Below are 21,798 nucleotides of genomic sequence, written 5' to 3'. Positions count from 1 at the left end.
ATTGTGAGTACCCCATGAGAAAAGCAAGCTTGGGAAGCTTGTAAGAAGCAGGTGTTTTTTGTTTGAAGCCTTTTGTCCCTCTCCTCCTCTCCAAAAGAGGATTAAGTCAGAGGCCACTGTCGCACATACGAGTTGCCTCATGTTAACCATCTGGTTTTCATGAATGAATACAATTATTTTGCAGTAAATGTATTATTAATAATAACATTTGTATAGCAGTTATTAGGCTATTGCAATTTTGCTTATGAAAAATAAAGCATTTTGTGATTATAAATATTACAAAAATAGATATCTGATAGCATGTAGGATACATAATTGCTGTTTTCCCCTATCCAAATATCATCCTTATTTACAAAAACCTGATGAAAGTATCGTTGTTGCCCCCTGGCCTCTGTGTGATTCCCATATTTCTCCACTAGGCGGCTCTCTGGCTCCATTTGTCTGCGCCGCGCGCAACTCGGAACTACAGTGAAGGACTGCGTTCAGGCTATCCAACTCCACCGTCAAGCAAGGCTATCCATGCTCGACTGAATTTGCGTGCGATAGCTTGACGGTCGTAGAGAAGTGGGAGACAACACAAGAGCATCATTGGATGACAGACATCACAGTATTCCGTCGCATCCACAATTTGCGCCCAGAGAAAACACTTTTCGTCAACGTTTACCATCGCCCCTTGGGTAAACAAATCATTGTTTTTCATTTCGATTGTAGGAATGGGGTAGCTACTTCTTTTTCTAGCTGCAGATGTTGGCGTCCGCTCTTCGCCTGGTAAGGGTTGGGAGTTTACATTTCACACATCAAAAATGCTACCTAGCAAAGCTAACGTAGCTTGCTAAAGATAACGCACTAGCTACATTCCAATGGCGTAACTACCATACACAATTCAAATGTCGTTTTTTGTTTAAAATACTTATGTTATTCCATGTTAGCTGTCTTCTAGATTTTTTTTTACAGGTTTGCATGTTTCTGCTTGCAATTTCTGTTAACTCATCTTAGCTAGCTAGCGGATAACGAACCAACTAACTGTCACCTGAAGAGTGGGATGAGATGAAGTCGGCGATCTTTTGGTGAGTGGTGTCGTGTGCTTCACTAGCCACATAGCTAGGTGTACCACGGGCACGAGCAATCAGTGTCATTGATCTTGTGCTGCTGCCTTGCCCACCAGGCCCACAGGGTCTCTTGGCTCAGATGTCCATGGCTGGGGTCAATTCTATTTCAATGTCAGGTGCATACCATCACCTATTTTACATTTACATTTACATCATTTAGCAGACGCTCTTATCCAGAGCGACTTACAAATTGGTATCATGTTATCTCTGGTCAGCTTATTTTTGTCATTTCTTTTTTCCCTATTATTGTATTGCATTTTTGTGTTTCATAAAAACACTATAGAAATCTTATGATGTAGGCTATAGTATTTAATTGATTACAAATGACAAATTATTATATTTACCTTGCTAGTGCACAAGATCACAGCATAATTTAGAGGTGGTGTACTGTGTCGGCATATGTGTAGAGAATAGTAGAACTCAGAGTCATATATGGAGTCATATATATATATATATATATGTGTGTGAGAGAGCAAGTTAGGCCAGGTTTTAGAATGGCCGCCTTTCTTGTAATTTTTTTGGTACCTTTGCCCCAATTTCGTGATGTCCAATTGGTAGTTACAGTCTTGTCCCATCGCTGCAACTCCCCTACGGACTCAGGAGAGGCGACGGTCGAGAGCAATGCGTCCACCGAAACACGGCCCTGCCAAGCCACACTGCTTCTTGACACACTGCTCGCTTAACCCGGAAGCCAGCCGCACCAATGTGTCGGAGGAAACACCATCCAGCTGGCGACCGAAGTCAGCTCGCAGGCGCCCGGCCCACCACAAGGAGTCGCTAGAGCGCGATGGGACAAGGAAATCCCGGCCGGCCAAACCCTCCCCTAACCCGGACGACGCTGGGCCAATTGTGCGCCGCCTTGTGGGTCTCCCGGTCTCGGCCGGCTGTGACACAGCCTGGGATCGAACCCGGATCTGTAGTGCCTTAGACCGCTGCGCCACTCGGGAGGCGAACGTCCGCCATTTTAGCGCCCATATAGAACTTTATTCTTGAAATGTTGGTGATGTAAGGGAGCGGTCGAAATTTACGCAATTGTGACCCGGAGGAAAATGGGAGAGGCTCATGCTTTTTCAATTTCAGTCAGGGGAAGGGTTTAGTATTATTTTATTTTTGTCGAGGGGTGGATCCGGTAATCTGTAATCTATTAAATGTCAGTATTTGTCAGCATTTTGGAATTTACGTATTGCATTAGACTATGTGTAACTTTGATGTACAACCCTGCTGCCCGGCTGGATGGGCATTTCGCTTTCCCTTTCCATTGGCTGTTAGATCAGTCTTTGTGCTTGGCGTATCCAGAACGAGTATCTAGCGAATCAAATAGCGCTTGTAGCGATGAAGTAGGAAGCTAGCACGCAGCAAGAACAGCGGTAGAAATGCCGTGTTCAAAACAACTGGGAACTTGGAAATCTTCGGCTTCAGTGTGTTCAAGATAACTAGGAACTCAGAAAAACATTAGTGCCGACTGGAAATCATTTTGAACAGTCATCCAACTCAGAATTCAAAGTCGAAATTTCTGGCATCTTTCTAGAGCTCAGACTTTCCGACCTGAAGATCACTGACGTCATGATTTGACCTCTTTTTTTGTTGTTGTTCCCAGTTGTCTTGAAAGCACCAAAAAACGGTGGTTTATCATAACAACAAGCATGGTGTCGCACAATTACACAAGGACCATAACTCGTGAATAAAGTTATCTTTACAATAATTTAAGGGTTTCTTTGCAGTCTCTGTCCGCTGAAGAGAGTCTAGAAAAATTCAATGGAATTTTGGAGTCGAAAGGAGATGGTTCCTCAATGCGGATTTAAAGTGAATGGATTAAATCGGTTGTTGGAGGAGTAGCTACTGAATGGGGAAGACAATAGTCCATGTGGATGGCTGGGCTATCTGTATGCCTACGAGTTTTAGAAGCAATATGTTTATCCTAGGCTGCCTGTCATTTCATGATATACACACACACACACACAGTGCTTTTGGAAAGTATATAGACATTTAACTTTTTCCACATTTTGTTGCGTTACAGCCTTATTCTAAAATTGATATAATAGTTTTTTTCCCTCATCGATCTACACACTACACCATAATGACAAAGCAAAAATAGGTTTTTAGACTTTTTTGCAAATGTATTACAAATAAAAAAACGGAAAATACATTTACATAAGTATTCAGACCCTTTACTCAGTACTTTCTTGAAGCACCTTTGGCAGCGATTACAGCATCGAGTCTTTTTATTGGGTATGAAGCTACAAACTTGGCACACCTGTATTTGGGGAGTTTCTCCCATTGTTCTCTGCAGATCCTCTCAAGCTCTGTCAGGTTGGATGGGGAGCGTCACTGCACAGCTATTTTCAGTTCTCTCTAGAGATTTTCGATCGGGTTCATGTCCAGGCTCTGGCTGGGCCACTCAAGGACATTCAGAGACTTGTCCCGAAGCCACTCCTGCGTTGTCTTGGCTGTGTGCTTAGGGTCATTGTCCTATTGGAAGGTGAACCTTTGCCCCAGTCTGAGGTCCTGAGCGCTCTGGAGCAGATTTTCATAAAGAATCTCTCTGTACTTTGCTCTGTTCATCTTTGCCTAGATCCTGACTAGTCTCCCAGTCCCTGCCGCTGATGAACATTCCCACAGCATGATGCTGCCACCACCATGCTTCACCGTAGGGATGGTGCCAGGTTTTCTCCAGATGTGACGCTTGGCATTCAGGCCAAAGAGTTCAATCTTTGGTTTCATCAGACCAGAGAATCTTGTTTCTCATGGTCTGAGAGTCCTTTAGGTACCTTTTGGCAAACTCCAAGCTGGCTGTCATGTGTCTTTAACTGAGGAGTGGCTTCCGTCTGGCCACTCTACCATAAAGGCCTGATTGGTGGAGTGCTGTAGAGACGGTTGTCCTTCTGGAAGTTTCTCCCATCTCCACAGAGGAACTCTAGAACTCTGTCAGAGTGACCATCGGGTTCTTGGTCACCTCCCTGACCAAGGCCCTTTCCCTGCGATTGCTCGGTTTGGCTGGGCGGCCAGCTCTAGGAAGAGCCTTGGTGGTTCCAAACTTCTTCCATTTAAGAATGATGGAGGCCACTTTGTTCTTGGGGACCTTCAATGCTGCAGAAATGTTTTGGTACCCTTCCCCAAATCTGTGCCTCGACACAATGCTGTCTCTGAGCTCTACGGACAATTCCTTCGACCTCATGGCTTGGTTTTTGCTCTGACATGCACTGTCAACTGTGGGACCTTATATAGACAGGTGTGTGCCTTTCCAAATCATGTCCAATCAATTTAATTTACCACCGGTGGATTCCAATCAAGTTGTAGAAACATCTTAAGGATGATCAATGGAAACAGGATGCACCTGAGCTCAATTTCGTGTCTCATAGCAAAGGGTCTGAATACTTATGTAAATAAGGTATTTCTGTTTAAATGTTTTAATACAGTTGCTCAAATTTCTTTTTAAAAACGTTTCGCCTTGTCACTATGGGGTATTGTGTGTAGATAGCTGAGGAAAATGTTTTATTTAATCAATTTTAGAACAAGGCTGTAACATAACAAAATATGGAAAGAGTCAAGAGGTCTGAATACTTACCGAAGGCACGGTGTGTATATATGTATATATGTATATGTATGTATGTGTGTGTATATATATATATATATATATATATATATATATATATATATATATATATATTTCACTGTGTAAATTCATTGTGTAGGCTTTTCAATGCAGTATTATTCCTAATAATTAATCTTTAAGATTGAACTCTTTAGCCTGAATGCCAAGTGTCACGTCTGGAGGAAACCTGGCACCATCCCTACGGTGAAGCATGGTGGTGGCAGCATCATGCTGTGGGGATGTTTTTCTGCGGCAAGGACTGGGAGACTAGTCAGGATCGAAGGAAAGATGAACGGAGAAAAGTAAGAAATCCTTGATGAAAACCTGCTCCCGAGCACTCATGACCTCAGACTGGGGTGAAGGTTCACCTTTCAACAGGACAATGACCCCTAAGCACACAACCAAGACAATGTAGGAGTGGCTTCGGGACAAGTCTCTGAATGTCCTTGAGTGGCCCAGCCAAAGCCCGGACTTGAACCCAATCAAACATCTCTGGAGAGACCTGAAAATAGCTGTGCAGCAACGCTCCCCCTCCAACCTGACAGAGCTTGAGATGATCTGCAGAGAGGAATGGAAGAAACTCCCCAAATACAGGTGTGCCAAGCTTGTAGCGTCATACCCAAGAAGATTTAAGGCTGTAATCGCTGCCAAAGGTGCTTCAACAAAGTACTGAGTAAAGCGTCTGAATACTTATGTGAATGTGTTATTTCAATTTTGTATTTTTATATACATTTGCTAAAATTTCTAAAAACCTGTTTTTGCTTAGTCATTATGGGGTATTGTGTGTAGATTGATGAGGGGGGAAAACAATTTAATACATTTTAGAATTAGGCTGTAACGTAACAAAGTGGAAAAAGTCAAGGGGTCTGAATACTTTCCGAATGCACTTTAGTATCTGCACTTTGGCTTTGCATGAAGTTAAGACCGTTGTTTTCACAATGCATGTTCACAGCTGTTCTGTGTCTTGAATTTGTCTCTGGCTACTTGCACAAATCAGATTGACATTGCCTACGGCACCAGGCAGGAGGTTTGTTGTCCAGGTCCATTGCCATGGAGCTGGGGTCTGACAGAATTATAATTGTGTTGGCAATGATTAGAATGGTAGGGGGAGTGTCATATTCCTATTGAGCTTTTCACTGCAGGAGAGGACGCCATACTGCCAACAACATCATACATAGTGATACCAGGTAGTCTACACTGTCATTTTATTATGATATGATTACCTCGCTGCCTACAATGATACCTTAGCACAGTCAGGAGAATTCTGAGATTTCCTGGAAGAGATCCCCTCTTTTCATATTGATTGGCTAAATCCAAAACATCTAGGCCTAGCTAGCCAAAGATAATCATATTTGTGTGTATCTATCACCATATGTTGTCCATTGTCTCTGTCTTTCATCACAGAGCTTTATCAAACTGTCCTTTGACTACTCCCGGTATCTGTAATCCGCTCAGGGCCTAACCTGCAGGCATTAGTTATGGGTGACGTAAGCAAGCCCTATACTCTATGTAATTCACAAGGGCAAAGCAGTCCTCCCCTGGCTCCCATATCAGTAAGCAGCTCCAGCTATGCAGCCTACATGAGGACAAAGAGCTGTGGTGGATTGTGGTGCTAAATATAGCTGGGCGCTAGGTACAGATTAGGTTGAATAGTGAAAAGTGAGGGATCAGTGTGTGGGGAATATCATTCAGCCAGCTCGGCAATGATTGATTTGACAACGTGGGCTCTCCCCCAGACAGCTCACTGGCTTCAATTGATGTCTGCCTGCAGGATGTTTGATAAGACCTATCCTATCCTAGAGATGCATCTGGAAGAAGAGCATGACGAGTGATTCTACTTTGTGGATTTGTTGCTGTAAGTCAATCCTCTCTTTCAGTCAATTTAGCCTAACATCTATTATGCTAAAAGGTAAGTATTAATGTAAAGATAGGCTATGTCTTTTGTATGTTCAGACTCTTCAGTCTCTGGTTTCTGCTAATCTGTGGTACTTACACTGCATTCGGAAAGAATTCAGACCCCTTGACTTTTTCCACATTTTGTTACGTTAAAGCTTTATTCAAAAATTGATTTTTTAAAAATCCTCATCAATCTACACACAATAAATACCCCATAATGGCAAAGTAAAAACAGGTTTTTAGAAATGTTAGCAAAAAACAGAAATATCACATTTACATAAGTATTCTCTCCAGAGATATTTGATCAGCTTCAAGTCCGGGCTCTGGCTGGGCCACTCAAGGACATTCAGAGACTTGTCCCGAAGCCACTCCTGCGTTGTCTTGGCTGTATGCTTAGGGTCGTTGTCCTGTTGGAAGGTGAACCTTCGCCCCAGTCTGAGGTCCTGAGCGCTCTGGAGCAGGTTTTCATCAAGGATCTCTCTGTACTTTGCTCAGTTCATCTTTCCCTCGATCCTGACTAGTCTCCCAGTCCCTGCCCCTGAAAAACATCCCCATAGCATGATGCTTCACCGTAGGGATGGTGCCAGGTTTCCTCCAGATGTGACGCTTGGCATTCAGGCCAAAGATTTCAATCTTGGTTTCATCAGACCAGAGGTGCCTTTTGGCAAACTCCAAGCGGGCTGTCATGTGCCTTTTACTGAGGAGTGGCTTCCGTCTAGCCACTACCATAAAGGCCTGATTGGTGGAGTGCTGTAGAGATGGTTGTCCTTCTGGAAGGTTCTCCCATCTCCACAGAGGAGCTCTGGAGCTCTGTCAGAGTGACCATCGGGTTCTTGGTCACCTCCCTGACCAAGGCCCTTCTCCCCCGATTGCTCAGTTTGTCTGTGCGGCCAGCTCTAGGAAGAGTCTTGGTGGTTCCAATCTTCTTCCATTTAAGAATGATGGAGGGCACTGTGTACTTGGGGACCTTCAATGCTGCAGAAATGTTTTGGTACCCTTCCCCAGATCTGTGCCTCGACACAATCCTGTCTCGGAGCTCTACGGACAATTCCTTCGACCTCATGGCTTGGTTTTTGCTCTGACATGCACTGTCAACTGTGGGACCTTATATAGACAGGTGTGTGCCTTTCCAAATGATGTCCAATCAATTGAATTTACCACAGGTGGACTCCAATCAAGTTGTAGAAACATCTCAAGGATGATCAATGGAAACAGGATGCACCTGAGCTCAATTTCGAGTCTCATAGCAAAGGGTCTGAATACTTCCTAAAGACCTGTTTTGGCTTTGTCATTATGGGGTATTGTGTGTAGAAAATATTTTATGTAATCCATTTTAGAATAAGGCTGTAACGTAACAAAATGTGGAAAAGTCAAGGGATCTGAATACTTTCCGAATGCACTGTATGTTTTTTGTTGTTGTTGCAGAAACTCTTAGAACTGATAGCAGCCGGTCCATAGGACAGGGCAGAGCAGTGTGTCCTTGGTGCAGCACTGTGATTCACAGGTTCACGTCACACTGCCCCATTTCATCCTGAGTGCTCCATGATGTTTTCAAATGGCCTCTCCTGGCAGTGCAGTACGTTCTAGAGCAGCTGCACTGATATGGAGCAGCCGGGTACTAGGTCAGTTACACCACCTGCTCCCAGTCTCAGGCCCTACTAGCCATTTAAACAGTTATTGATCCAGTGCCTCTAGACCAAGGGTGTCAAACATACAGCCCGCAGGCCAGGTCCGAGGGGGTCCAATCTTTTTACTTTAAAAAAGTATTATTATTATCAAAATACTTTAAAATGACTAAAACCAAATTCTTTACTGTGTCCAGCTCGCTAATAATCACCAAAATGAAAGCTACACAGTCCGGGAGCATCAAAAATGATGGATAGAGGACAATTTTTTTGCAAATTTTGATGGCAAGGAAATATAGTGCGGCCCTCCGGACCTTGTTGAAGCCCGAATGTGGCCTCCGGGGCAAAATTAGTTTGACACCCTTGATCTAGACTGCAAACCCTTATTTGCCCTAATTTGACACAGTCTAATGCCTGCTGACTGACTGTGATGAGGTGCTGCTGGGCTAGGCTGGCTTCATAGTCACACTGTGCGGGCGTCACTGCGTCTCTGTGAAACAAACTGCTGCATGGCTGTACTGGTGAGGAGTGTTTACTCAGTGGCAGGCTAATTAATTCAGGTCCTGTAACCTGCTTAGGCGTTGCATGTGGCGGCCGTCGGAGTCACGGTGCAGTTGGCAGCCGGTGATGCCTCTAGCCCCTGCTCTGCCCTCCGCTGGCACTGGCTGACGCTATTTTGGTGCCTGGGAACACAAGCGTTGCTGTGGGAACGCGGACACCTAGGGTGACGGGGCTGATGCAGAGTGTCGAAGTCGGGGAAGTAATGCTATCAGACACGCTGAATTGTAACGCCACTTTTTGTGTGTGTCCCAAAAATGTATAGCCTTATCTTTCTATAGCCTACTTGGACACACCTCGGCTATTGCTTGAAAGGAACATGTCAACACTGCTCATTGTGATGCCCAGTCATGATGTCGGTCTGCTTCTCCACAACATGGCTGCTGTTCCTGACATTCTTTCCTGTTCCCAACACTGCAGGTGCTGAAGGGATGCGTGGGCTGGAAGTCCTAGGGCACTGCTAGCTAGTCCACTTCTGCTCAGAGAGAACGCAGCACTGGGTCCTCCACACACTGCCTGCCTGCCTGGGGAGACCAGCTACCACATCCTCACAGCATTGGATGCAGCTGGCTCAAAAAACAGAAGAAGAAGAAGCGAGGGCTGTCTGGTGTTGTGATGATGAGGGGATAACGGGGCAGAGCGCTGAGGGCCCTGAGGTGGACTGGCACAGTTGAAGCAGCAGGCCAGGGTTGAGCCAGGCCAGGGGAGGCAGGCGGTGGGCACCCACCGTCCAGGGACCAGGAGCCACCATTTCTCGGGTGGTGTTGCCGGCGCGGAGGAGGGGCGCCGTGCGGAGGCTGGAGGCTCTTTGGATGATGACCAGCCTGTTCCGCCGCCACAGCAACAGCAGTGGTAACCATGGTGACATGGCGGCGCACAGGGAAAGCCCTGTTCCAGCCGAACTCAACAACAGTCGTCCCGGTGGGGGTGGACGCACGGTGCGGCATCTGGAGTTCAACCAGGCCATGGAGGACTTCAGGACCATGTTCCCCAGCATGGAACAGGAGGTGATAGAGTGTGTTCTGCGGGCCAACCACGGAGCCGTGGACTCCACCATCGACCAGCTGCTCCAGATGAGCCTAGACGGACACAGCTCCGACGACAGCTCTGACTCAGAGGACAGCCTTCCTCCTGAGGTACGTCTGGGTGCACTGGTATAGGAACTAGTGGGTAGCCCAGATTAAACTAAGTGAACACAACCTAAGACCGTCAGAGACCATAGCGTATCATGAAATGTATGTCAAAGTTGTCAGCTACCTTTTCACCCCATACTCGTTCATACACCTTATTTCATTGTATTTCGTTTTTTTGCCTATTCAAACCAGATGGTTGCTCTTGGGGAGGGAAAAGTATTTGATGTTGCCTTTAATATGCTGTTGTAGTGGATGACATGCATTTCTCTGGAGGGCACTGTGATTATACACTGCTATTGTGGACAGAAAGCTTTGATAAACTGTCTAAAGCGGTCTTCAAAAGCTTGACAATACCCGGAGACTGGCTGTGGATGTACATGTAGAATGAGACACATTGCTAGAGAGTGGTATGCTCTCTAGCAATGTGTTGACTGCTGTGAACAGCCTAGACAAACCATTCCTTTGGACATTCATAAACTCCCTTTGTGCTGTAGTAACAAGATTGTATCAAGTGCAATATTGGACTGCCAAGCTGTTCGCTTTGTATTTGATTAAATTACTGCAGGTCTCTCATATTTAGTGTTTTTATTAGCCTCAGTCCACTCTGGCTGTATTCCACCAATGACACCATGCTCCATACAGGATATTAACTAACTTTGTTTAGTTTATTTCCCCCAATCACTCGGAATGACCTGAGAGAGAGGGGGAGATTTTATCTTAATAAATTATGAAGAGCTGAACTTAATACTTATAGTGGAGTGTATTCTACCTCACATGCCAGGCTGTTATTTGGAAAGTGAAGTTAATTTACATTGATTAAATACAGGATGAAAACTTGCTGCTGCTTGAGGTTAATAAAACAGCTCAATGACAGCCCTCACACTGCCTCTTATTAAGGGCAGGAGGCTGAGCTGCATTTCCTATGAGCAGTTAGAATACAGATTAATTATTCATTTAATTCATTAATTAATGCTCTTTGAAATGTTCATATGTGCCATTTGAAGGGGTTGTCATGTCCTTTAGAACATTCTTAATGGCTCCCCTGACCTCTGACCCTGTAGATCCTTGAGCGGACGTTGGAGCCGGACAGCTCTGACGAGGAGCCGCCGCCGGTCTACTCCCCGCCATCCTATGACATGCACATCTACGACAGGAAGTACCCAGGCGAGGTCCAGCCCACAGCCTCACCACCTCCCAGGCAAGTGAAGTGAAGAGGAGGGAGGGAGGGAGGGAGGGAGGGAGGGAGGGAGGGAGGGAGGGAGGGAGGGAGGGAGGGAGGGTTGGTTGGGTGGGTGGTAGGTTGAGGGGGGTTGTCTCAGGGCTGGCTGGCTCTGACCTCATTTCACTTAAAGGAGAATGATAGATGTTAGGATAATGTGAATTAATGAATTCATTTTCTCTGAAACCATAATTTACATGAGTGTTGAGATATATATTCTTCTTTGGTGCTTTCTCAATCTAATACATGATATGGCTGGTCAGCGATTATTATTATCGGCCAGTCTGCACTGTCTGCACAGCGCGTTATCGACCCAGAACCTATCGGATTTTCTGCCTGAATCACTGAATCACTGGACCTTTAACACTGGATAATCGCAACTAGCTAGCTGCAACCAAATGAACGTTGTTGTTGGCTAATCAGCCTTGAGCTAGCCTTGAGTCAAGCACATCTCCCGGCTATCTACCTCTCTGTCAACCGGACGGGACCTCCTAGATTCGACACGGAGCCCTGCCGATCCATCACGACTGGTCTGCCGACGTAATCGTCTGTGGTTTCAACAGGCTTCCCGTTGCAAATTCCACGAAGATCCATCTGCTAGCCCCGGCCGGCTAGCACACGCAAACTACAACCGTGCTTCCTGCTCGCTCTGCTGAAGCCCCTATTTGAACTGCTCTCGGACTCACATATTTCTGTTCACTGGACCTTATGATCACTCAGCTGCACAGATGATGCCTGCTGGACTGTTCCTTTACACGGTACCCTGTTTATTCTGTTTAGCCTCAGCCCAAACTTTATCGCCATTACCAGTTGTTGTCTTAGCTCTCTCTAATAACACCTGTGATTGCTTTATGCCTCTCTCCCATGTCAATATGCCTTGTTAGTTAGTTAGTTCTTATTATACAATTTCACTGTAGAACCCCAAGTCCCTCTCAAACTGCCTCAAATAGTTCCTTTGTTCCACCCCCCATACATGCCGAGACCGGCTCAATCGGTGCCTCCAGTGATGCTATCTCTTTCATTGTTACCCAACGCTTAGGTTTACCTCCACTTTACTCATATCCTTCCATATCCTTGTCTGTACATAATGCCCTGAATCTATTCTACAACGCCCGGAAATCTGCCCCCTTTATTCTCTGTACCCAACGCACTAGAAGACCAGTTCTTAAAGCCTTTAGCCGTATCCTTATTCTAGTCCTCCTCTGTTCCTCTGGTGATGTACAGGTTAACCCAGGCCCTGCAGCCCCCAGTATCACTCCTACTCCCCAGGAGCTATCATTTGTTGATTTCTGTAACCGTAAAAGCCTTGGTTTTCTGCACGTTAACATCAGAAGTCTACTTCCTAAGTTTGAGTTATTCACTGCGTTAGCACACTCCGCCAACCCTGATGTTCTAGCAGTGTCTGAATCCTGGCTTAGGAAGGCCACCAAAAATTCTGAAATGTCCATCCCAACTACAACATTTTCCGTCTAGATAGAACTGCCAAAGGGGGTGGAGTTGCAATCTACTGTAGAGATAGCCTGCAGAGCTCTATCATACTATCCAGGTCTGTGCCCAAACAGTTTGAGCTTCTACTTCTAAAAATCCACCTTTCCAGAAATGTCTCTCACTGTTGCCACTTGCTACAGACCCCCCTCAGCCCCCAGCTGTGCCCTGGACACCATATGTGAATTGATTGCCCCCCATTTATCCTCAGAGTTCGTACTGCTTGGTGACCTAAATTGGGATATGCTTAACACCCCGGCCATCCTACAATCCAAACTAGATGCCCTCAATCTCACACAAATGATCAACGAACCTACCAGGTACAACCCTAAATCCATAAACATGGGTACCCTCATAGATGTCATCCTGACTAACTTACCCTCTAAATACACCTCCGCTGTCTTCAACCAGGATCTCAGCGATCGCTGCCTTATTGCCTGCTTCCGTAACAGGGTCCGCGGTCAAACGACCACCCCTCATCACTGTCAAACGCTCCCTAAAACACTTTAGCGAGCAGACCTTCCTAATTGACCTGGCCCAGGTATCCTGGATGGATATAGATCTCATTCCGTCAGTAGAGGATGCCTGGTTGTTCTTTTAAAAGTAATTTCCTCTCAATCTTAAATAAACATGCCCCATTCAAAAAATACAGAACTAAGAACAGATATAGCCCCTGGTTCTCCTCAGACTTGACTGCCCTTGACCAGTACAGAAACATCCTGTGGCGTACTGCATTAGCATCAAATAGCCCCTGCGATATGCAACTTTTCAGGGAAGTCAGGAACCAATATTCACAAGCAGTTAGGAAAGCAAAGGCGAACTTTTTCAAACAGTAATTTGCATCCTGTAGCACTAACTCCAAAAGGTTTTGGGACACTGTAAAGTCCATGGAGAATAAGAGCACCTCCTCCCAGGAAACACTATCACCACCGATAAATGTACAATAATCGAGAATTTCAACAAGCATTTTGCTACGGCTGGCCATGCTTTCCACCTGGATACCACTACCCCGGCCACCAGCTCTGCACCCTCCGCTGCAACTTGCCCATGCCCCCCGCTTCTCCTTCACACAAATTCAGACAGCTGATGTTCTGAAAGAGCTGCAAAATCTGGACCCCTACAAATCAGCTGGGCTAGACAATCTGGACCCTTTCTTTCTAAAACCAGCCGCCTAAATTTTCGCAACCCCTATTACTAGCCTGTTCAACCTCTCTTTCGTAACGTCTGAGATCCCCAGAGATTGGAAAGCTGCCGCGGTCATCCCCCTCTTCAAAGGGGGTGACACTCTAGATCCAAACTGTTACAGACCTATATCCATCCTGCCCTGCCTTTCGAAAGTATTTGAAAGCCAAGTTAACAAACAGATCACCGACCATTTCGAATCCCACCGTACCTTCTCCGCTATGCAATCCGGTTTCCGAGCTGGTCATGGGTGCACCTCAGCCACACTCAAGGTCCTAAACGATATTATAACCGCGATCGATAATAGACAGTACTGTGCAGCCGTCTTCATCGACCTGGCCAAGGCTTTCGACTCTGTCAACCACCGCATTCTCTTATTGGCAGACTAAATAGCCTTGGTTTCTCAAATGACTGCCTCGCCTGGTTCACCAACTACTTCTCATAGAGTTCAATGTGTCAAATCGGAGGGCCTGTTGTCTGGACCTATGTCAGTCTCTATGGGGGTGCCACAGGGTTAAATTCTTGGGCCGACTCTTTTCTCCGTGTATATCAATGATGTCGCTCTTGCTGCTGGTGACTCTCAGATCCACCTCTACGCAGACGACACCATTTTGTATACATCTGGCCCTTCATTGGACACTGTGTTAACAAACCTCCAAACGAGCTTCAATGCCATACAACACTCCTTCAGTAGCCTCCAACTGCTCTTAAACACTAGTAAAACTAAATGCATGCTCTTCAATCAAACGCTGCTAGCACCCGCCCACCCGACTAGAATCACTACTTCGACGGGTCTGACCTAGAGTATGTGGACAACTACAAATACATAGGTGTCTGGTTAGACTGTAAACTCTCCTTCCAGACTCACATTAAGAATCTCCAATCCAAAGTTAAATCTAGAATCGGCTTCCTTTTTCGCATGCTGCCAAACATGCCCTCGTAAAACTGACTATCCTACCGAGCATTGACTTCGGCGATGTCATTTACAAAATAGCCTCCAACACTCTACTCAGCAAATTGGATGTAGTCTATCACAGTGCCATCCGTTTTGTCACCAAAGCCCCATATACTACCCACCACTGTGACCTGTACGCTCTTGTTGGCTGGTCCTCACTACATATTCGTCGCCAAACCCACTGGCTCCAGGCCATCTATAAATCACTGCTAGGCAAATCCCCGCCTTATCTTAGCTCATTGGTCACCATAGCAACACCCACCCGTAGTATGCACTCCAGCAGGTATATCTCACTGGTCATCCCCAAAGCCAACACCTCCTTTGGCCGCCATTCCTTCCAGTTCTCTGCTGCAATTGACTGGAACGAACTGCAAAAATCTCTGAAGCTGGAGACTCTTATCTCCCTCACTAACTTTAAGCATCAGTTGTCAGAGCACCTTACCGATCACTGCACCTGTACACAGCCCATCTGAAATTAGCCCACCCAACTACCTCATCCCCATATTGTTATTTATTTTGCTCATTTGCACCCGTTTCTCTATTTGCACATAATCTCTTGCACATCTATCATTCCAGTGTTAATAACAATTTTAATTATTTTGCACTATAGCCTATTTATTGCCTTACCTCCATAACTTGCTACATTTGCACACGCTGTATATATATTTTCTGTTGTATTTTTGACTTTATGTTTTGTTTTACCCCATATGTAACTCTGTGTTTTTTATCGCACTGCTTTACTTTATCTTTGCCAGGTCGCAGTTGTAAATGAGAATTTGTTCTCAACTGGCTTACCTGGTTAAATAAAGGTGAAATAAAAATAAAATAAAAAATGCTGTGAGTGCTTTGAATGCTATGAGGTTCATAATGCATTCAATGCTCCACCTGCTGTCTAATGAATGCTAGTGCAGCAGCTATGCAATCCATGTGAGGTACATGTTCTTAACTGTGCTCTAACTTGGGTAGATCTGTAGACCTAATACTAGTAATAGTTTTGTTATATGAACACAATGTTTTATATGTGTGCCAAGGAGAGAACCTTTCAGAAGAAATTAGAGAAACAGTTATGTTTATGTTAGATGGATCCTTTGAAGATGACCAAAACACATCATTATTGATATTTACTGTTGCAGAACATAGCATCAATGGAACTAACAATATCCTTTGCCATCTCTCTGCCAGCTTTGATGCCAGTCAAACTCCTCCCTGCCAGCCCCCTCTTGGCCCACCCCCTCCCGCCAGTCAATGGCAGGTTGGCAGTTACAGGAACTGGAACCCACCGTTACTAGGCAACCTCCCTGATGACTTCCTGCGGATCCTGCCTCAGCAGCTGGATAGTCTGCCAGTAGGTAGATTTATGTGTCAGCCCCTAATGGACCAGTAACCCACACTCCCATTACTTACAGACTGCTGGCTGCCTGGTGCTCTACTCTGATGGCCAGCTGGCTGGATAATTACCAGCCTCTGCAACGGGTTGCACATGAAGAAAAATACAGTTCAACTATTTATACAGAATCAGTTCCCTAGTAGTCTTCCAAAAATGAAGACAACACCCAAAAAACTAGATATATTATTTTCAATTCATGGTGCAATTTTATAAAAAACTGAAGCATTTCCACATAGGACTTTGACATGTCTAACAGTGTTCTCTCTGGTCCCTCCCTCCCTCCCTGCAGCGCTCACACACCAGCCTAACGCAGAGTAGTCTGACCCAGCCCTCGTCCTCTTCTTCCTCCCTGTCGTCCGTGACGCAGCAGGTTCAGCCGGAGGCTGGGGCGGGGGCCAGGGCAGGCCAGGTTGGCATGGAGACGGAGCAGGAGAGGAAGCTGAAGCAGTACTTGGGGGATGAGCGCATCGCCCTCTTCCTGCAGAACGAGGAGTTTATGAGGGAGCTGCAGCGCAACCGCGAGTTCCTCATCGCCCTTGAGAGAGGTGTGCACACACACACATCCAAGCACGCACTCAGTAATACATCCTCACACTGATTATTTTTTGCAGCATTTGCAAATGTCTTATATAGTACTAAGCGATGATCTCACTATGCTTTCATCCCCATCAATCAAGGTATGAAGAGTCATTAGAAGAAGGGTCTCTATGTCATGGCAGTGCTTTCCTCCTCATTTTCTCCACTTCTGTTCTAGTAATGCATGACGGAAGGCTTGCAGGTTGTCCTGCTACGTGCCTCTATGCTCACAACTCCATTGATGCTGAGACATCGGCACTCTCTGTTTTAGATCGGCTGCAGTATGAGTCAAAGACATCCAAGTCCCATCATTCACAGGCTTTCATGGGGATGTCCACTCCAGGTAGATATCATTAATCTGCACTCCATAGCATTACGTTACATCCTAGTAATGTCTCACTCAGGTCCAGGTTTCATGTGGGGCCTATGTAGGCTCCTGCAGTGAAATGCCTTATTTTAAAGGCACACAGAGAAAGTGTGACTCGGTGTGCATCTCAGTCGTTGTGTGTGTCTCTGTGTGCGTCTTATCATGTCTCGGTGTGTGTGTCTTTCTCTGTGCTTGTGCGTGTCTGTGGGGTCTATTTCACGGTGCTTGTTTGTGTTCTAGGAGATAATTGTGCCTCAGGCTCTGGGGAGGCCTGCACCAATGTTACAGACGATGCCTTGTTCCGTGACAAACTCAAGCACATGGGCAAATGTAAGAACACTCCCAATCTCTCTCTTGCTCTCTGGGGCATAACTAAATATTTTTCTCAACGTGTGTGTCTCTCTGTCGCTCCCAAATTCCAAATGTTATTCGAACCTTCCACATTGGGCATCTACAGCTAGAATGAAATGGTTCTAGGATGTTCTAGCAGTGCATGGAACTGAAAAGGAGGGATGGTGTCTATATACAGCAAGGTCATTATTAGAAATCAACACACATTTGTAGGACATGACCCTCTTACAGTCAGTGCTCCAGAAAGGTATAGTAAAAGTCTCCAACGTTCCTACCGTCCCTGCTCTTAAAACTGCAAATAAGATATTAAGAATAAGATGTTTTCTGAAATATATAATTATGTATTCATGGGCATATGCTTTCTCAAATCCAATCAGTCATATTAAATAAAGAAAAACTCAGCTCAAACTTTTAAAATGTTTATACACTCAACCAATTGTCTGTTTTCTCTCCACTTTCTATTTGATCCTGTAATCCTCCACAGCTACACGGAAGAAGCTTTTTGAAGTCGCTAGAGCTTTCTCTGAAAAGTCCCGAAGAAGAAAAATGAAAAGGAGAGCCCTCTTGAAACATCATTCGTATCCTTCCACTTCACCAGTGGTCCCCTACACCACCCATCACCTCCCCCTCCTCTCCCTGGCAGGCCTCCATTGCCCAATGGTTATTTTGTCCTTGCCAGAAGTGACCGTGAGCTTCAAGTGAACTGAACAGATGCGCTTGCATTGTACAGATGTAATTAACTATCCCTGAGAGACTTCCCTGCATGTTGATGAGTGGCTGTAGTATCTGCCTTTGTTTCTAATGTTAGTGGATTTGATTTACAGGGAATGTCCCATTTAGTATCCATTTGGGTTTTATTAGGGCTGGGCTGAATTAGGAGGTCCTCTCATGGCCTTGACTCTGATCCAGCAGGCTTAGTACACTGCTCAAAAAAATAAAGGGAACACTTAAACAACACAATGTAACTCCAAGTCAATCACACTTCTGTGAAATCAAACTGTCCACTTAGGAAGCAACACTGATTGACAATAAATGTCACATGCTGTTGTGCAAATGGAATAGACAACAGGTGGAAATTATAGGCAATTAGCAAGACACCCCCAATAAAGGAGTGGTTCTGCAGGTGGTGACCACAGACCACTTCTCAGTTCCTAGGCTTCCTGCCTGATGTTTTGGTCACTTTTGAATGCTGGCGGTGCTTTCACTCTAGTGGTAGCATGAGACGGAGTCTACAACCCACACAAGTGACTCAGGTAGTGCAGCTCATCCAGGATGGCACATCAATGCGAGCTGTGGCAAGAAGGTTTGCTGTGTCTGTCAGCGTAGTGTCCAGAGCATGGAGGTGCTACCAGGAGACAGGCCAGTACATCAGGAGACGTGGAGGAGGCCGTAGGAGGGCAACAACCCAGCAGCAGGACCGCTACCTCTGCCTTTGTGCAAGGAGGAGCAGGAGGAGCACTGCCAGAGCCCTGCAAAATGACCTCTAGCAGGCCACAAATGTGCATGTGTCTGCTCAAACGGTCAGAAACAGACTCCATGAGGGTGGGGGTTGTGCTTACAGCCCAACACCGTGCAGGACGTTTGGCATTTGCCAGAGAACACCAAGATTGGCAAATTCGCCACTGGCGCCCTGTGCTCTTCACAGATGAAAGCAGGTTCACATTGAGCACATGTGACAGACGTGACAGAGTCTGGAGACGCCGTGGAGAACGTTCTGCTGCCTGCAACATCCTCCAGCATGACCGGTTTGGCAGTGGGTCAGTCATGGTGTGGGGTGGCATTTCTTTGGGGGGCCGCACAGCCCTCCATGTGCTCGCCAGAGGTAGCCTGACTGCCATTAGGTACCGAGATGAGATCCTCAGACCCCTTGTGAGACCATATGCTGGTGCGGTTGGCCCTGGGTTCCTCCTAATGCAAGACAATGCTAGACCTCATGTGGCTGGAGTGTGTCAGGAGGAAGGCATTGATGCTATGGACTGGCCCGCCCGTTCCCCAGACCTGAATCCAATTGAGCACATCTGGGACATCATGTCTCGCTCCATCCACCAACGCCACGTTGCACCACAGACTGTCCAGGAGTTGGTGGATGCTTTAGTCCAGGTCTGGGAGGAGATCCCTCAGGAGACCATCTGCCACCTCATCAGGAGCATCATGCCCAGGCGTTGTAGGGAGGTCATACAGGCACGTGGAGGCCACACACACTACTGAGCCTCATTTTGACTTGTTTTAAGGACATTACATCAAAGTTGGATCAGCCTGTAGTGTGGTTTTCCACTTTAATTTTGAGTGTGACTCCAAATCCAGACCTCCATGGGTTGATAAATTTGATTTCCATTGATAATTTTTGTGTGATTTTGTTGTCAGCACATTCAACTATGTAAAGAAAAAAGTATTTAATAAGATTATTTCATTCATTCAGATCTAGGATGTGTTATTTTAGTGTTCCCTTTATTTTTTTGAGCAGTGTATTATGTTTAAACCGCTGCCAGTCCCCTTAACATTATCTACCAGACTGGGTAATGCTGCCTCAACTGCCAACCTCTTGGCTGACGAAGAAGCCGGACACCTGAGTGGTACGTTTATCCATGTTTTAATATCATTCTAGTGAAGAAACCTAATTGAATGGTATGAGGCATTGATTGGTCGATTGTTTCATTTAGGCCTAGCCCAACTGTGAATGGGGAGGTGAATGTGGACCACATGCTTATTTGTATGAACCTAACTCATGTGTCTGTACAGAGGAGGACAGCAAACTTAAGAGACCAGGCCCTCAAGAAGAGGAGGTGCCCCAGCAGGAAGTGTTGTCATGGTGAGAGAGCAGTAACTCCACACACAAAAAAACATACTACCTTGAAAACTACATTTTTATGTTTTGGATTTCCTCAACTAACAGTTATCTTACCTATTTCACTGACAGATTTCTCATATAGTTTAGTCTGTGACAATGGAAGAACAAAATGGCTCACACTACACCTCTGGACCTGAACCAGCCCGTCCCAAGTCCCATGGAATATTGTTGCCTTCAGATGCTCTTCGGAACTGGGAAATGTCACATTTAAGTCGTAAGTCCAACATGACTGTTTTGGAAGTCAGAGCAATTATTCAACCAATGAGATTTTAGCTAGCAAAATGAGCTAGCTAATAATACTAATGATAAAGTTAGCTAGCTTGCTTAACTTTGACAGTAGGGTCAAAATAGCTATTATCCACATTGATAAGTTTGACGGCATCAAAGGTGAAAGGTCAGTGATGAAACGTCACAACTCTTAAATTGGGTATCATCTCCATCTCCGACTTTCCCATTTGGAATTCCAAATTGGGAGGGTTATTCAAGTGCTTATTTCCCAGTCTAAACATTGTATTTCCCACTTCCGAGTAGCATTTGAAGGCAGTCTTTTGATTTCTTGTTTCAGAAATCAACAAACTAGCTAGTTAGACACTTTTTTGTATGATTTAAATTACATTTGAATATAAAATCTATATTGTTATTGATGGTGAATATTAATAATGTTATGATTTTATTTTTTATGTATTACTCATTTGGAATTATTCCTGATAATTGCTGGGTGATACAGTGAAAGCTGGAGTTGTAATTCCGATACGACTCAGGACTCTAGTGCATTTTACTCGCATATGAATGGATTTGAACATATTTATACTGAACAAAAATATAAACGCAACATGCAACCATTTCAGAGATTTTACTGAGTTACAGTTCAGATAAGGAAATCAGTCAATTGAAATTAATGAATTAGGCCCTAATCAATGGATTTCACATGACTGGGCAGAGGTGCAGCCATGGGTGGGCCTTGGAGGGCACCCACTGAGTAGCCAGGCCCCATCACTGGGTAGAATGAGTTGTTCCCCACACAAGGGCTTTATTACAGACAGAAATACTCCTCAGCACCCTCCACATACCCCCTCAGACGATCCCGCAAGTGAAGAAGCCATGGTCTGAGGTTGTGAGGCTGGTTGGATGTACTGCCAAATTCTCTAAAACGACATTGGAGGCAGCTAATGGTAGAGAAATTGACATTCAATTCTGTGGCAACAGCTCTGGTGGACATTCCTGCAGTCATCATGCCAATTGCACGCTCCCTCAAAAGTTAAAACATCTGTGGTATTGTGTTGTGACAAAAGTGCACATTTTAAAGTGGCCTTTTATTGTCCTTAGCACAAGGTACACCTGTGTAATGATCATGCTGTTTAATCTGCTTCTTGATATGCCACCTTATCTTGCAAAGGAGAAATGATAACTAACAGGGATGTAAACAAATTTGTGTACAACATTTTAGAGAAATAAGCTTTTTGTGCGTATGGAAAATGTCTGGGATTTTTTATTTCAGCTCATGAAACATGGAAC

The 21,798-nt window shown here is 45.3% G+C and overlaps 1 protein-coding gene across 7 annotated transcripts; it reads left to right on the top strand.

Moving 5' to 3' along the window:
- The first annotated feature begins 504 nt into the window (after positions 1 to 504).
- Positions 505 to 21,157, top strand: LOC121573753 (CUE domain-containing protein 1). Of its 7 annotated transcripts, XM_041885974.2 has the most exons (13): positions 505 to 768; positions 997 to 1,067; positions 6,473 to 6,556; positions 9,201 to 9,916; positions 10,975 to 11,111; positions 15,937 to 16,099; positions 16,431 to 16,686; positions 16,989 to 17,060; positions 17,325 to 17,414; positions 17,920 to 18,013; positions 19,947 to 20,008; positions 20,175 to 20,244; positions 20,353 to 21,157. In XM_041885974.2, coding segments are annotated over exons 4-13 (1,269 nt in total). In that variant the 5' UTR covers positions 505 to 768; positions 997 to 1,067; positions 6,473 to 6,556; positions 9,201 to 9,592; the 3' UTR covers positions 20,354 to 21,157. The 7 variants fall into 7 exon arrangements, with proteins under 7 accessions (XP_041741908.2, XP_041741912.2, XP_041741911.2 ...); XM_041885978.2 differs by lacking the exon at positions 997 to 1,067 and having other exon boundaries at positions 505 to 677; XM_041885977.2 differs by lacking the exon at positions 6,473 to 6,556 and having other exon boundaries at positions 505 to 677.
- Positions 21,158 to 21,798: the final 641 nt, after the last annotated feature.

This window comes from Coregonus clupeaformis, chromosome 9 (genome assembly GCF_020615455.1).
Source record: "Coregonus clupeaformis isolate EN_2021a chromosome 9, ASM2061545v1, whole genome shotgun sequence".
Classification (NCBI taxonomy): Eukaryota; Metazoa; Chordata; class Actinopteri; order Salmoniformes; family Salmonidae; genus Coregonus; species Coregonus clupeaformis.
Note: the sequence above shows the minus strand (reverse complement) of the source record. Positions and strands in the feature narration are given on the sequence as shown.

Coding starts and splice junctions, on each gene's coding strand:
- LOC121573753 (XM_041885976.2), top strand. CDS start 9,593: ATGATGACCAGCCTGTTCCGCCGCCACAGCAACAGCAGTGGTAACCAT. Junction 9,917..10,974: donor AGGACAGCCTTCCTCCTGAG/GTACGTCTGGGT, acceptor CTGACCCTGTAG/ATCCTTGAGCGGACGTTGGA. Junction 18,014..19,946: donor GCCCTCTTGAAACATCATTC/GTATCCTTCCAC, acceptor ATTATCTACCAG/ACTGGGTAATGCTGCCTCAA.